The following is a 16012-nucleotide window of genomic DNA, read 5'->3' as shown; positions in this document are numbered from 1 at the left end:
ACGTCCGCAGGATCACCGGCCTGTTTGCTACCTTGGGCCTCATGATCAACGTGGACAAGTCCACCCTGCTCTCCTCGCAGAGGGTGGAGTTCATTGGGGCCGTCCTGGACTCCACCGTGGCCAGGGCCCTTCTGCCGTTGCCGAGGTTCCAGTTGTTGTCGGCGATCGTTCAGCGCTTGCTGGCAGCCCCCCTGACATTGATACAGACATGCCTAACCCTGTTAGGCCATATGGCAGCCTGCACGTTTGTGACCGGGTATGCACGGCTCCGCATGAGGCCCCTCCAGTCTTGGCTCATCGCACATTACCGGCCGGCAAGGCAGTCACTAGACATGCTGATCACAATCCCCCAGGGGGTGTTGGATTCTCTCAGTTGGTGGATAGACCAGTCCATCGTGTGTGCGGGGCTCCCATTCCACCCACCCCAGCCCTCGGTGTCCCTAACGACGGATGCCTCAGATCTCGGCTGGGGGGCCCACCTGGGAACCCTGAGGACACAGGGCCTGTGGTCCCCACAGGAGGTGGAGCTACACATCAACATGCGGGAGTTGAGAGCGGTCCGCCTTGCTTGTCAAACGTTCTGTCACCAGCTTCAGGGTCGTTGAGTCGTGGTATTTACCGACAACACGACGACCATGTACTATATCAACAAGCAGGGTGGCACCAGATCCTCTCCCCTATGTCACGAGGCGATGCGACTCTGGGACTTTTGTATAGCCCACTCCATTCACCTCACGGCTTCCTTCCTCCCTGGAGTACGGAACACGCTGGCGGACCGCCTGAGCAGATCCTTCCTCGTGCACGAATGGTCCTTCCGCCCGGACGTCGCCCTCTCGATTTTCCAGAGGTGGGGTTGTCCCCGCGTGGACCTCTTCGCGTCCAGGGGGAACAGGAAATGCCTGGCGTTCTGCTCCTTTCAGGGCCGGGAACCCGGGTCTATAGCGGACGCCTTCCTTATTCCGTGGACGACCCACTTGTTCTACGCGTTCCCCCCGTTCCCGCTGGTCCACAGGGTCCTTCTGAAGGTGCGCAGGGACAGGGCCCGCGTGATCATGGTAGCCCCGGCGTGGCCCAGGCAACATTGGTACTCCATGTTGCTGGACCTGGCCATAGCCGACCCAGTTCCCCTGACCCTTCACCCGGACCTGATCACCCAGGACCACGGAACTCTCTGTCACCCGGACCTCCAGTCGCTGCACCTAGCAGCGTGGCTCCTGCATGGCTGACCAGTTCTGAGTTGCGCTGCTCCACCCCGGTACGTGAGGTACTCTTGGGCAGCAGGAAGCCTTCCACTAGAGCGACGTACTTGGCCAAGTGGAAGCGTTTCTCCTGTTGGTGCGTGGAGAAGGGTCTCCTCCCGATGGAAGTTTCGGTGGCCAATATTTTGGACTATATTTGGTCCCTTAAGCAACAGGGCCTGGCGATATCGTCCCTGCGGGTCCACCTGGCGGCTATCTCCACCTTTCACCCGGGTGGGGATGGCCGCTCCGTTTTCTCTCACCCGATGGTGACTAGATTCCTTAAGGGGCTGGAACGTCTATACCCTAACGTCCGACCCCCTGCCCCTACCTGGGATCTTAACCTGGTGTTGTCTCGGCTCATGAGGCCCCCCTTTGAGCCGTTAGCTACTTGCTCCCTGCTCTATCTATCTTGGAAGACTGCCTTTTTAGTAGCCATTACCTCAGCTAGACGGGTGTCGGAACTCCGGGCTCTCACGGTAGATCCCCCGTATACAGTCTTCCATAAAGATAAGGTGCAGCTGAGACCGCACCCTGCCTTTCTCCCCAAGGTGGTCTCAGCCTTCCACGTCAACCAGGAGATCTTCCTCCCAGTTTTTTTTCCTGAAACCTCATTCTTCACGCAGGGAGCAACAACTCCACTCGCTTGATGTCCGTCGGGCTCTCGCGTTTTATGTGGAGAGGACCAAACCGTTCCGCAAATCCCCCCAGCTTTTCATGGCAGTAGCGGACCGCATTAAGGGGCTTCCCATTTCCTCGCAGAGGTTATCCTCGTGGGTAACATCCTGTATCAGGACCTGCTATGACTTGGCTCACGTTCCTATGGGCCGTGTGACTGCACACTCTACCAGGGTGCAGGCGTCGTCGCTGGCTTTCCTCGCCCGTGTGCCCATCCAGGAAATCTGTCGGGCAGCGACCTGGTCTTCGGTCCATACCTTTGCTTCCCACTACGCCCTGGTCCAGCAGTCCAGAGAGGACGCAGCCTTCGGATCTGCAGTGCTCCATGCCGCTACTTCTCACTCCGACCCCACCGCCTAGGTATGGCTTGGGATTCACCTAACTGGAATGGATGTGAGCAATCACTCGAAGAAGAAAAGACGGTTACTCACCTTTGTAACTGTTGTTCTTCGAGATGTGTTGCTCACATCCATTCCACACCCGCCCTCCTTCCCCACTGTCGGAGTAGCCGGCAAGAAGGAACTGAGGAGCGGGTGGGCCGGCAGGGGTATATATCAGGTGCCATGGCGGCGCCACTCTAGGGGGCGACCTGCCGGCCCACTGGAGTTGCTAGGGTAAAAAGTTTCCGACGAACGTGCACGCACGGCGCGCACACCTAACTGGAATGGATGTGAGCAACACATCTCGAAGAACAACAGTTACAAAAGTGAGTAACCGTCTTTTCCTGAAAGCAAAGAATTCAGCTAAACATTGGGTGGACACAAGTATAATGGAGGCAGGCCCTGTCCAACCTTCACTACTTTGTTTTTTCATTTCATCACTGATGTATGAATTCACACAGTGGAGCACTTGAAGAACCCTGTAATATAATTTTATTATATAGGTTCTTAGAAAGTTGCACTCTTCAAAGCCCACCCTAGGGATAGTCAATTATTTTTTGTCAAGGTCCAAATTTCTTGGTCAAGATACAGCCAAAATCCAGGCTTCAGAGAAAATAATAAAACAAAAATGATAATAGGTAAATTAAAAAAATTGAGGGTCCATTCAAAAGCACCTAGGGGTCCAGATTTGGCCCACAGTCTGCCTATTGACTACTCCTGGCCTACCCTATTGCATTTAAGCAGATAATACTTAGTGCTTATTATACCTTTAAAATTCACATACACAAATATTTATCTGAAACTCTTTAATTCTAAGCAACCTCATATTGCACAAATCACTTATCCAGCAAAAATCCATTACCACAAAATCGCACTTGTCCAAGTATTTTTGATGTCCACAAAACATTTAGGACAAATTATATATTTATGTTGCAGGAAGGTAGCAAGTAGACACCATTTTATTTCAGGGAATAACCTGGATCCTAATGGATACACATCAATGACAAGAAACTACAAATTTGAACAGTAACTGATACAAATACTAGACTTCTGTAATATAATTCCATTTACTGCTAGAACATAATCAGTAACATTAAATTAAGATACAGTTATGATGATGATTAATTGTGAATAGAAGGCTAAAATTACATTACAGTAAAAGGGTGACATAATGACCCACAACACAGAAGCTTCATAGTAAACATAATAAACCACAACAGAGAAACTTAATTGGTTTACAGTTTCAACAGACCCATAAGATGTACGGGAACCATGGGATTGTTCACCGTTTCCTTCTTTTTTTCTTAACAAAATAAATTATTTCAATGGAAAACTATTTGTTAGCAAAGATATGGTGCTGGGACAAGGACTACTGTAGATAGGCCTGATTTTTATTTATATGGTGGCTCCTTTACACTGCTCTGGAAGTGTAAAGGGGTCTTAAAGTGGCAACAGATCACATTTACACCCATTTAAAAATTATTGGGCCTGATTCTTATTTAGACTAGGCTACATCTACTCTGCAAATGAAGGTGCGACTGTAGTGTGTGTAGGCATACCTGCACTAGCTTTAATCTAGCTACCGAAGGTAACAAGAATAGTGAAGATGTGGCGGCACAGGCTTCAGCATGGGCTAGCAACTCGAATATGTACCCAGATTCCCTGGCGGGACTGTCCTGGGGCAGCTAGCCCATGTTGAAGTCTGTGCTGCCGTGACTTCACTACTATTGTTACCTGTGCTAGATAGATTAAAGCCAGCATCGGTATGCCTTCCTGTGCTGTAATCACATGAGCCCTGGCAGTGGAAGAGGGTCTTAATGTAAATGGGGCTCAGGCCAAATAATTAAAAAAAAAAAAAAGAGTCCCCATGTAAGTCTGTTTCGCACAAAATATCAAATTGAATCTGACAGTTAATGGCCAGAAAATACCTGTGAACACAGGTAGTATAAACTATGTAATTCTGTTCATCAGCACACTTGTGCAAGACAGTGGTTTTCATGCCAATAAAACTGGCCGAGTGTGAACCCCAAAAGCATTTAGATGTATCTCACTTTCTTCAGACTAACTGCCAGAACACAAATCTCACAAGAACAGACTAGCTTGTGAAGTTTCCAGCATTTCACAGATGTGCCTCCAGGTTCCATAGAGATCTGAATTAAATGTACAAATAGTGCTGTAAAAATGTCTGGTACCCTACAGGGGATGCAGCTCTCCCTGGGCCTGCAACAGCCCTCAAGAGCCTGACTGTAGCAAAAAATTAGGAAGTGTAAAGGGGTGATCAAAATAAAGTGTTACAAGCGTTTTTCACACCGTGAAAAGTTTGAGTCAAACTTTGGGTGAAGGTTTGGATTATTTTTAAGAGAGAGGCCTTAGGCAAAACCACAATCAGTCCAAATCAAAACTATGGGAAAGTTCAGCTTTGGGTCCAAGTGCCATGACCCATCTCTAGTGGTTTTATACTTATCAGAACTGATTCACTCATTTCTTATAATTCTGAGACAAGTTGAGGGTTGAAGCTTGAAGCCAGAGGCTGCAATTTTATTTTAATACTTAACTTTATCTTAACTTACCATCTTCAGAAGGCTTTACAAACAACAAAAAGTAACTCTTCGTGCTGGTAGGGCACATAGTTAAGTATTGTGTACATTTTGCAGATGTGGAAACTGTGGCAGAGTGGTTAAATGATTTGTCCAAGGTCACAGAGAGTCAGTGCTGCAGCTGGGATTAGTGCTTAGGAAGTTACTGGTACCATTGTTGTCTGTTCAAAAGACTGACCTACAAGGGTAACAACTGCCCTAAAATATACTGTCCGGCATATGTTATCGCTAGTCTGAAGTGGAAATTATGAATAAAAATAGGAACAACAGTCCCATCTGGAGCATTTATTGGTCATTAACCAGGTGGATGTTATGAGCCAAATTCTCAGCAGGCATAAATCCACTGGCTTCACTGGAGTTTTGCCAGCAGAGAATTTGCCTCTCCATCAGGGTTACCATTCATCAAGTTCCACTCGTCAGAGTGTTCTAGGGCATTTCACAATTAAATCAGACAGAAGTGTAACACAGTTACATACTAACTTGCACAACCGTCAAATCATTTGAAATTGTTGTCATTTAAAACAGTCATTTAATCTAACCAACCAAACAAAAACAAAAAAAACAACAAAAAGCCCACCCCAAAATAAAAAATCAAACAATAAAAACTGCAATTTTTCTTTAGTTTTGGTAATATCAGGCACCTTTCCTTTCTGGATGACATACCCAATGACAAGCTGGAGAAGTAACTATGGGCTTGTTCCTGAGAAATGCTGAGCACTCACAGCTTCCTGCTGGCTTGACCCGACAAGGCCCACTGATTCCACAAAAGATCAGGCCTATTGACTTCAGTGGGGGTGGAGCTATTAACTGAAAATATCCATCACTTCTATTCCATCTCATTGTTGATGCTAACCTGTAGGGGTCCGTGATGTGAACTCCGGGTCAAAATGAAACGTGTCTTCTGGCCGTCCCACTGCTGGTTTAAAAGGTGGCTTGATTTCTTTCCTATATAGTTTCTACAAGAACAATGATAGAGAACAGTCAGTGATATACATACCATAGCAGCCGTCAGGTCCAAGTGCAGGATCACACACTTCTTTAGCATGTCCTCTGTCAGGAGAACTATGTGCCACACTGGCAGGGAGTGATATACTTGAGGATGCAGCAGCTGCTCCTGCTGATTATATCCATGTCCTAGTAAGTCTTTGCCATTTTTAATTATTATGACCCAGGGTCTATACAAAATGCATCCTTTAGCTACAGAATGGCACAAATTTTCAAGCTAGGTGTTCACCTGGGAATTGGCTGCTCTTCCAGGCTGGGCCAGGGGTTTTCTGAGGAGGCAGTGTGTAGGTTTGCAGACAGTTTCAAGTGGCTGGTGATGGGACATTACATGGGGAGAGCTCTGAGTTATTAGAGAGAATTCTTTCCCAGGTATCTGCCTGGTGGATCTTGCCCACATGCTGATGGTCTAACAGATTGCCATATTTGGAGTCGGGAAGGAATTTTCCCCTGGGTAAGATTAGCGGAGACCCTGGGGTTTTTCCCTTCCTCTGCAGCACGGGGCATTGGTCACTTGCTGGTTTAAACTAGAGTAAGTGGTGGATTCTCTGTAACTTGAAGTCTTTAAAACAGAAGTCGGTAACCTTTCAGAAGTGGTGTGCCAAGTTTTCATTTATTCACTCTAATTTAAGGTTTCGTGTGCCAGTAATACATTTTAACGTTTTTAGAAGGTCTCTTTCTATAAGTCTATAATATATAACTAAACTATTGTTGTATGTAAAGTAAATAAGGTTTTTAAAATGTTTAAGAAGCTTCATTTAAAATTAAATTAAAATGCAGAGCCCCTGGACTGGTGGCCAGGACCTGGCTAGCGTGAGTGCCACTGAAAATCAGCTCACATGCCGCCTTTGGCACCTGTGCCATAGGTTGCCTACCCCTGCTTTAAACCATGATTTGAAGACTTCAGTAACTCAGCCTGAGGTTAAGATCTACTACAGAGGTGGGTGGGTGAGGTTCTATGGCTTGTGATGTGCAGGAGATCGTGATCATGATGGTTCTTTCTGACCTTAAATTCTATGAGTCTATGAATTTGCAGATGACAGTAGGAACCAAGCATTTGTGGCCTTTGTTAGGTGGTGCTGAGGGAAAGGGTCACTGTGTTATTAGTATTTATTATTTGGTAAGAACCAACAACCTGCTTGATGCCATACAAGAAACAAAATAGAGACAGTTGCTGCCGCAAGCTGCTTACAGTCTAAACAGATAAGTTGGTTTCTTGTCATTTGTCATGACTGGAAAAGGAGGAGGGTGTGGCAGCTGGCTCGGTAAATCACAGGGAAGATGAGAACTTGCCAAAGAGAGATAGCAAGACGGTTCTGCAGATGGGTGGAGTCGTCCAGTTAAGGCACTTGCAGGTGAAACAGGAAACAAGGGATAATACTAGGGATTGGGAGATGGCATGTACAGATAAGCATTCCTGTGTAGGTGTGCTTGTGTTGGAGAGGAAGGGAGCACATATGGAAGACTACACTTGTAACCAGTAATAATAGCACTTTGCACCCCATATCACTTTCCACCCAAATATCTCATAGATGTTGTCCAGACATTAATGACTTAAGCCTCACAATACTCCCATGCAATGGGTAATTATATAAGTTTGATAGATAAGTAAACTGAGGAACAAAGTTTTTGGGTGTGATCCAAAGCCCACTGACATAAATAGAAAGACTCCTATTGATTTCAATGGGCTTTGGGTCAGATCCTCTATGAGCTAACCAAGACCACATAGTGTGCTTTATGCCAGAACTGGGAAAAGGGCTTTGATTTGACTCCTTGCCCTCTATTTTCATCACTAGACCATATTCCCTCTTCTATTAGCATTGCTGTCTTCTGACTTCAAAAGGCTGATCTGATTAAAACAGAACACCCTCAATAATTAATATGTTTAAGCACAAATATAATGTTTGTATTAACCTTCAAGCCACAATAAGAGCTGAGAGTTCAACTTCATTAGCGTTTGGAAAGAATATTTTAAGCTAACTCTTAAGAAATAAAACAGCTTCATAAATTAGCTGATTTTTCAAAATATTTAATGGAGCTGATCACATGCTTTTCCCCACTCTTCACATGCAGGAAGGTTCTCCGTAATGTATGGTTTCTGTAATGGGTGAATTACTCTAATATACGGCATGTGTTATCATTTATGCTACATAGTCGGGGGAAAAATTCACTTTGCTTCCCTAGCCAAAGAAAGGATTTCATTACATATGTCTCAGTCTTTTATTGTCTGTTTATTCTTTTTCCTCCCAAATAAATAAATAAATAAATAAAAACTTTAAAAAAGAATGATCATGTTGGTCTGTCACAGAAAGATATAATTGACTAATGTTAGAAATCATGGTGAATTACACAGAACCATGCAGAGTTACTAGCTGTGTAAAGAAATTGTATTGTTTTCCTTGGATTCAGGGTGATGAAACAACTTCAGTGTGTCACAATAAAGGGAAGTTATTTACCTTGCTGTAACTGGAGTTCTTTGAGATGTGTGGTCCCTATCTGTATTCCACGGTGGTTACGCATGCACTCCATGTGCCTGAGACTGGAGAATTCTTTCAATTAGCATCTGTTAGTCCATGTCTGTGCTCCTGCTTGACTCAAGCGGCGTGCTGAGGGTGTAAGGGGAAGGGTAGACTGCCTCCCTTGTTCCTTCTCTATTGCAAATCTAGTCATGATTGAAGCAGAGGGGAAGGAGAGCTAGTAGCGGAATACAGATAGGGACCACGCATCTCAGCAAATTCCAGTTATAACAAAGCAAGTAACTTCTCTTTCTTCTTTGAGTGCTAGTTGCTATGTGTATGCCACTGTGAGTGACTAACAAGCAATATTCCCAAAAATGCAAAGGTTGGATCTGGGTCCACTGGCAGTGCCAACAGATTCATGGATAGGAAATCGGGGCTAGTGAATTGGGTGGGGAATAGACTTCTCCCAGAGTCCTGGATTCCCACAGGCATTTGTATCTCTCTGATGAGGATCGGTCCTGATAACAAAGGAAATTGTAGATCTGGGAGGTCAAACATATAGTCCAGAGTGGTATAAATCACCTGCACCTTTGGAGGTTGTGTCTTGTCACTCTGTGCCACCTTAATAGGTATAGATGGCAGTTCCTTATGTGGCCATGATGGTACCACCGGTGATTGAGTCTCCATCTGTGCAGTTTTTGACAGTACCAGTGGTTACTCGTCCTTCCTATCCCAGTGCTTCATTTTAGGTGGCACCACAGTCAGTGTCCAAGTTGATGCAGATGCTGATACAGAAGAAATCTTGCTCCTATGAGTCTTTTGAAGATGCCATTAAGTTTTAGGAGGGCCTCAGATGTTATGAATTGAGCGTGAAGGCTCACCTGACTTGTAAAAGGTTGGTGACGGATCTCTCCTCTTTGAGGGTCTAGAAGTGGATCTGCTTTTACATCTGTGAGAGTGCCCCTTACTCTCATAAGGGGGCCCAACCAAAGGGTCCTTCCCGCTCCTGTCTCCACTCTGGAGTCAGACATAGCACTGGAGAGCATGCTTCTTGCTAACCCTGGCCAATGTATAAGGTGCTTCCAAAGCTGAAATTCTCATGCTTTCCACGTTTGGTTGGGAAAAGAGTGGCAGGTACTGCACTTAGCAGAGATATGAGCATTTCTGAGGCAGCAGAGGGAACCCTGGTGGCTGTTGCTAACTGAACGGTAGTGGGGGCAGGAGACACAGTTTCTGAAGTTCGATATGCTGGGCAAAATTTAAGTACCCCGCCAAGTGACTAGGAGAGTTCCCAAGGTGGGGATTCTAACACTGGGTAACTGGGGAGCTATAAAACACTAACAATTAAAATTCCTGAGAACAGCATTACTTGAATATTTACAGGAGAAGAGAACAATCAGCTCTGGACACTGGAGGATTCCAACTCAGGCCATGCAGCAGTAAGAAGGATCTGGAGAGGTGGTTGGTCTGCCCTGCCCCTTATGCTCTTGGTGTGAAGCCTGAGGAGGGCAGGGGTGCTGTCATGGAACAAGAGACTTACAAGAATTCTCTGGTCTCAGGTGCACGGAACACATGCATACCCACAGTGGAATACACATACGGACCAGCACTCAAAGAAGAAAGAATGATATACTCAGGCATACAGGTTTGGATAAGCATCCAAGCTTCTGTATGTTTATCAAATCCCCAAACGTTCTGAGGCTCTGACAGTTATTATAGTCAGATTATTCACATCTAATTCACCAGAATGCACATAGAGGCCTCTGACAGTTTGAGGACTCTTTGCTCCTAGAGCTCCAGTTTGTTTGGAGAATTAACCCTGACATTTTTTGCAATTACCTATTTCATATTTTCGACACTAGGCTAGGAAACCTGTCAAGATATTGCTTAGTTTGACAGGTGAAAAAATATATTATGTAATTGAGGGCTTATTGCATCTGTACATATCTACTATACAGAGATGCTTTTTGTACACAGCTTAATACTGGAGCTGGTCAGGAATTTTCTGTCGAAATTTTTTTTTTGACAGAAAATGCAGTTTCTGCAAAAAATCAAAAATTTTGGCGGGAATTATTTTGAAAATAATGAGTCAATTTTCCATCAGGAAAATCTAAACTAAATATTTCATTTCAAGTTGTTTTTGGTCAGTATGACTTTACTTTGGGTATGCTTCAGCTGCCACAGCACCTCATGGGAGTTGTACTTTGGATGCATCATACCCCCATTCTTCTCTATGGGGTGAGTTCCATGGCTAGACTACACTTCTATGACACACCACAGTCTCCCCTTTGGTTGAACCAACACCATGCCTCATGGAACTCACGTGACCATAGCGCACCATGGGTGATGTAGTATCACCAGAGAGCCTGGCCCACATCAGGAAATGGAGGTATATGAGACATAAATTCAGCTCCCATGAGTCACTGTGGCATCTCCGGTTAAGGCTGAACCAAGTTGAAATTAAACATTTTGATTTGGAGATGTCAAATCATTTAGTTTTAGTTTCTAATAAAAATGTAGAAACAAAATGTTTTGAACTGAAATTTTTCAGAACTTTCCATTCTGCCAAAAAATTTGATAGCTAAATTTTTTGTCCCATTATTTTCATTTTTAGAATTATCAGAATTTCCCACAGGCTGGAAATTCTGATTTTAGTACCAGCTCTACTTAAGTGTTGCTATTATGTTTTGTTAATATCTTTGCCTTCAGTCCCTGTTGCAAACTTGGGTGGTCACTGGACATTTCTTTTGCTGTGATGCATGTAATGAGCTGGCAATAAAGTGTTTGGGACTCACATCTGTCCCTCATTATTCATGAACAGTTATCACAATTCATTTTAAATGGATACATGAAAGAGATACAGATGTAAATGCCCTATGCATGCATCTGGCAGATATCAAGAAAAAGAAAATGATTTAATTTAATTAAGAACTATTTAGTAATTTCCTGCACTGAGCCGAGTGTCTTTGATGAAGAATTAAGTTATTCCTTAGACACCTTCCAGAAATAGAAAGATGCTGCTCTCTGCAGTGACGCACTTGCAGGACAGGAATAAACGTCCTTGATACATATATACCTGTCACAGAAAAATCCAACAAACAGACAAAAGGCTGAGCTATCTTTTAAAATGTTAGCCCGTAACAACACTAATGGCAAATGACAGAAAGGGCACCAGAATTCACATCCCTGGATCAGCTTTTGCTGTTGATAACATCTATAATTAATTTATATTGTGAATTTAGTTTGACCTTTATGTTGAAAGTGTGTTCTGGTAAAGAAAACAGAGGGAGTGGGAAAGAAAAAGAACTCCTACCCTATCAGCCAGATCTGATGAAAGGAATGAAATTCACTCCTACTTTATATATGAATCCTATCCGTGATGAATAGAGTCCTAACTCAGCCTTTTTTTCTAGATCATCTGATGAAAAAAAGAGATATTCATGCCCATCTCTTCTGACTGAGGGTTGTACAAAGGGATTTCATAGACCCAGTGAAAAGCCAAAGCTTCTATAAGCACAATCTGCAAGGGGAAAATAATAAGAAAAAGCATTTGGAACCCAAATTCTGCCCTCAGACACACTGCTGCTTTTAAATCAGCTGAAGTCAATGAAAGTGGTGTCTATTTGTCTTGGGGAACAAATGGGTCCTAAATGTTGTAGAAATTGTAGGCACATGAATTGCTGTGAGAGTTGGGCACCTAACTCCCTCAGACTCCCTTAAAATCTCAGCCCAGACCTTTACTCTGAAACAATGTCAATTTATTTAAAAGAGAATCTACCAAATTTGGGCTGCAGTGGCCTGATGGATGTTTCGTAGCACTGAGGTGGAGATTTGCAGAAGAGATGCCTTTGTCTGGGTCACCCTGGAAAGTGCAGATTTAGGACCCTGTTACTGCAGTGAAAGTAACAGTAGTATGGAGGCTTTTACAAAGATTGGCCAGTGCTACAATTTTGGCTTTGGGATAAACACTATGGACCAGATTTTTCAGTCTGTCAAGTTCACTATGTGTTGTTTACACAATGCAGAATGCACCTAAAGTGACAGTGGATTTGCACTAGAGAATTGCCCTTGTGTAGGGGGAATCTCTGTTGGCATCAAGCTGATGAAGGCTGCTCTGCTTCCTCCAGCACCAGAGCCCTCCCTCTTCCTGAAAGTGGAGGCAGGGTGGGTGTCTGGGTGAGGAGGCATGGCAGATCTAGGTTCCATTACATCTGATTCTCCACTGGCATAAGGTCCCTGAAGGACTATACCTCAGTGGTATATGTTAAACCTGCCTCTCTGCAGCTACACTTTACACTGGGGCAAAGCAGCTGAGAATCAAGGAGCTGTGACCAGCTCCCCAAGAGCCCCCCCTTCTCCACTGCATCTCAGCAGAACTCAGCCTCAGTGGAGAATCAAGCTTCCATAGCTCAGTTCTCACATTATTGTACTAGTTCCCACTTGCCCAATTACGGTTAAGGGTCTGTCTTCAGAAGGGCACATAACTCAGCCATGAAAATGCAGCCTAGGCTGAAATATGGCATCAAATGGACTCAGCCTAAGAACTAGGAATGGGAGAATTCACTGAATTGCAGTGTGGGTTCCGATGCGGAGCTTGGCAAATATCAGAATGTGCAAAACCCAGCCTACTCTCCTCTTTCCGCTCCTGGGCTTTAGACAGATACTGAGAACACCATTCCTCTTGGCCTTCCTCATGCGTTCAGCTCTCCCGTACAGCTCATGCTAGGAGGATGGGCTGCTGGTGCTTCAGCTGTCCTTAGACAGTAATAGCGAAGCTGCTGACCTCACTCTTCCTAGCTCCAGTGCTTCTATATTGTGATGCCAACTTTTCCCAACCTAGCGCTAAAAATTTCCCAAATCTGGTAAAAAATTCCCAGATAAAGTTTTTTACAGTGCTTCTATATCCTGGGAAATTTCCTCAAACCTGGGAATGTGTGAGTAAAATGTTTCAACTTGGGAAATTGAGAATTTTCATTCAAAACATTTTACTCAAAAATTCTCGGATTTTGGGAAACTTCCCAGGATATAGAAGTACTGCCTAGCTCAGTTGCCAAGGTGATTGTTATGTATTTGAATGTATTGAATGGAGGGTTGAATTTCTTCATGTGAATTTGCAGTTACAGTTTTTTTAGCAGTTGCTGATGTTGAATTTGCTGTTGTATAGTGGTTACTCTGTTTTTCTTCTATCTCTATGCAGTACAGAGTCAGTTAGCCATCCTGGCTCCACCTTTATGGATGTGTCTGAGTTTATAATCAGAGATTTGTGCTATGTCCACAATACACAACAATGGGCGATGACAGTGGGATGTCAAGAACCTTCTATGCATCTGAACAGCAAGACAATCTGTGACCTTGCTTGCAGTCCCTGAGAGCTAACAGCAGCTAAAGTAACAGCAGCAAGGTGAAATGACAAGCGGTATTGGAAAAATGGAGGCCTTTGACGATGCTGTGGCGGACTGGCCCACATATCTAGAGAGGCTGGAGGAATATTTTGAAGTAAATGAGAATCCCTGAGCAAAACATGCAGCAGCATTACTGATTGTGACTGGAGGAAAAACCTATAGTTTATTATGTAGTCTGATTGTCCCAGCCAGCAAAACCTTTAAAAAGTGCAAATTGTTCAAGATTGTCACCCAAGCCCCTGCTTACAGCAGAAAGGTTCAGGTTTCATAAGCGGAATCAGCTTGAAAGTGAATCTATTTCCTCCTTTGCGACAGAGTTAAAAAGATGATCAGAACACTGTGCTTTTAAGAATGGGCTTAGCGAGGCCCTAAGAGACAGATTTGTATAGGGACTGCTGAATGAAAGCACCCAGAAGAAGCTCACACCTTTAAACGCACAGTAGAAATTGGAGTAGCAATGGAAATTGCAGAGAGGGATGCAATAGAATTGCATACTGGCACGAAAACAGAAATACGAATGCTTACACTATCTGTAACCCAGGGCAAGAGTGTCAGGGGACCGGGTCCTATGCAGCCAAGCCTAGCGGCCAGAACAGGAGTCGGCCTAGTAGTCAGCATCTGAATGACAGAGTCAAGGGTTGAAGCAGAGTCAGAGTCAAAGCTTATGGTTGGAGCTGGATTACCAGGAGTTAGGGAAGGCAGGAGCAGGATTGGTTCTGAGACAGGAGCGAGGCTGGGACAGGATGGGAACAAAGCTGGGTGCAGGACCATGTCTGGACTGGAGCTGTGGAGGAGCAAAGCAGGAGCAGGATTTAGAGATGAGCACAGGAAGGCAGATAGTCCATGGGCATGTGAGTTGAGCAGCCAGCAAGCTACTGCTGCTGTAAGGTTTAAGAACCGCCTGGCTGGCTTCCTCAGTCAGTCAGGCAGGGTGGTCCATCAGGCAACCTGGCTGACTTGTTAAGCTATGAGGAGTACTGAACAGGCGCTGCTGAGGGCCCTACTCCAGACACAGAGCCAGTCCGCTCAGCAGACAGACATGTTATTGGTGTGGAAAAGGGTTCCACACTCCTTCTGATTGCCGATTTAAAGATGCATATTGCAGAAGCTGTAATAAAAAGGGTCCTATCCAAGCAGTTTCTTGCACTAAGAAAAATAAGGAAGAGACCAAATCAGTAAAGAAAAATGAATATCAATGTACACTATGTGGACAGAGGCAGTAGTGACAGACCGGGAGAGTGGAGTAGCCAGCCTGCATATATATAGTATGAGCAAAAATGACCAGTCTGTAATTTGGTGGGCACCAGGGTGGTAGGCAAAATGCTTAACATGGAATTGGACACAGACTCTGCAGTTTCTATTATCTCATGTTTGGAATATGACAAAACTTTTTAAAATACCAAACTGAAGGGGACACTGATGTTACTAAGAACTTATATGGGAGAAAAAAAACAGTGCCAATTGGAGTGATGCAAGTGAACGTGGAGTATAACAATAAGTAGTGTTTATTAGACTTATATGTAATTGAGAAAGGGGGTCCAGCCCTGCGGGGCCATGAATGGTTACATAAGGGTCCACTGGATTAGGTATCTATAGAGATTCTGCAGTCACTCTCAGCAGACTCCACTAAAACAGTTGAAGAACATCTGGAGGGATACTAAGTCAGGCATCGGAAGTAGTCAAGGAGGGCCCAGGAATTCCAAAACACATGAAGGCTATAACAATCCTAGATGAGAAGGCTCAGCCCACGTTTCACAGAGCTTGACTTGTCCCTTACGGTATCTTCTCAAAGTTAGATGCTTAAATGGAACATCTGGAAAGCGAGGGCATTCTTTCAAAACTGGCCAGGATTGAGTGGGAAACTGCTACTGTTCCAATTGTAAAAATATGTGGTGCAGTAAGAGTGAGTGGAGCTTTTAAGGTCATCTTAAACCCCGGACTGACGGTTGAAAAATCCCCCCTGCCTTGAATTGAAGATATTTTTGCACCACTGGCAGGGGGACAACGATTTAGCAAAATTGATTTGTCACAGGCCTACCTATGGATGGAAGTTGAGGGAGAGTCTAAGGCATACCTCACAATCAACACTCAAATGGGTCAGTACCAGTTCAACAGACTAGTGTTTGATATTGCTTCAGCTCCTACTATATGGCAATGTGCAATGGACCAAGTTTTGCAAGGTATTTTGAGGACACAATGTTATCTGGATGACATTATTGTGATTGGTGGAAGTGATGAAGAACATCTGGAAACCCT

General features: G+C 44.5%; 1 protein-coding gene across 5 annotated transcripts in view; it reads right to left on the bottom strand.

Annotated features, from left to right (window-relative positions):
- RPS6KA2 (ribosomal protein S6 kinase A2) overlaps nt 1-16012 on the bottom strand; it is a 463478-nt gene that overhangs the window by 57092 nt on the left and 390374 nt on the right. For all 5 annotated transcript variants that reach the window (XM_050949056.1, XM_050949058.1, XM_050949059.1 and 2 more), the window contains one exon: nt 5747-5849. In XM_050949056.1, coding sequence (XP_050805013.1) covers nt 5747-5849 — 103 coding nt within the window. The remainder of the gene's footprint in view (nt 1-5746; nt 5850-16012) is intronic.

The sequence above is a fragment of the Gopherus flavomarginatus genome, chromosome 4, assembly GCF_025201925.1.
Source record: "Gopherus flavomarginatus isolate rGopFla2 chromosome 4, rGopFla2.mat.asm, whole genome shotgun sequence".
Taxonomy (NCBI): Eukaryota; Metazoa; Chordata; order Testudines; family Testudinidae; genus Gopherus; species Gopherus flavomarginatus.
This window is presented reverse-complemented; position numbering and strand designations above follow the sequence as displayed.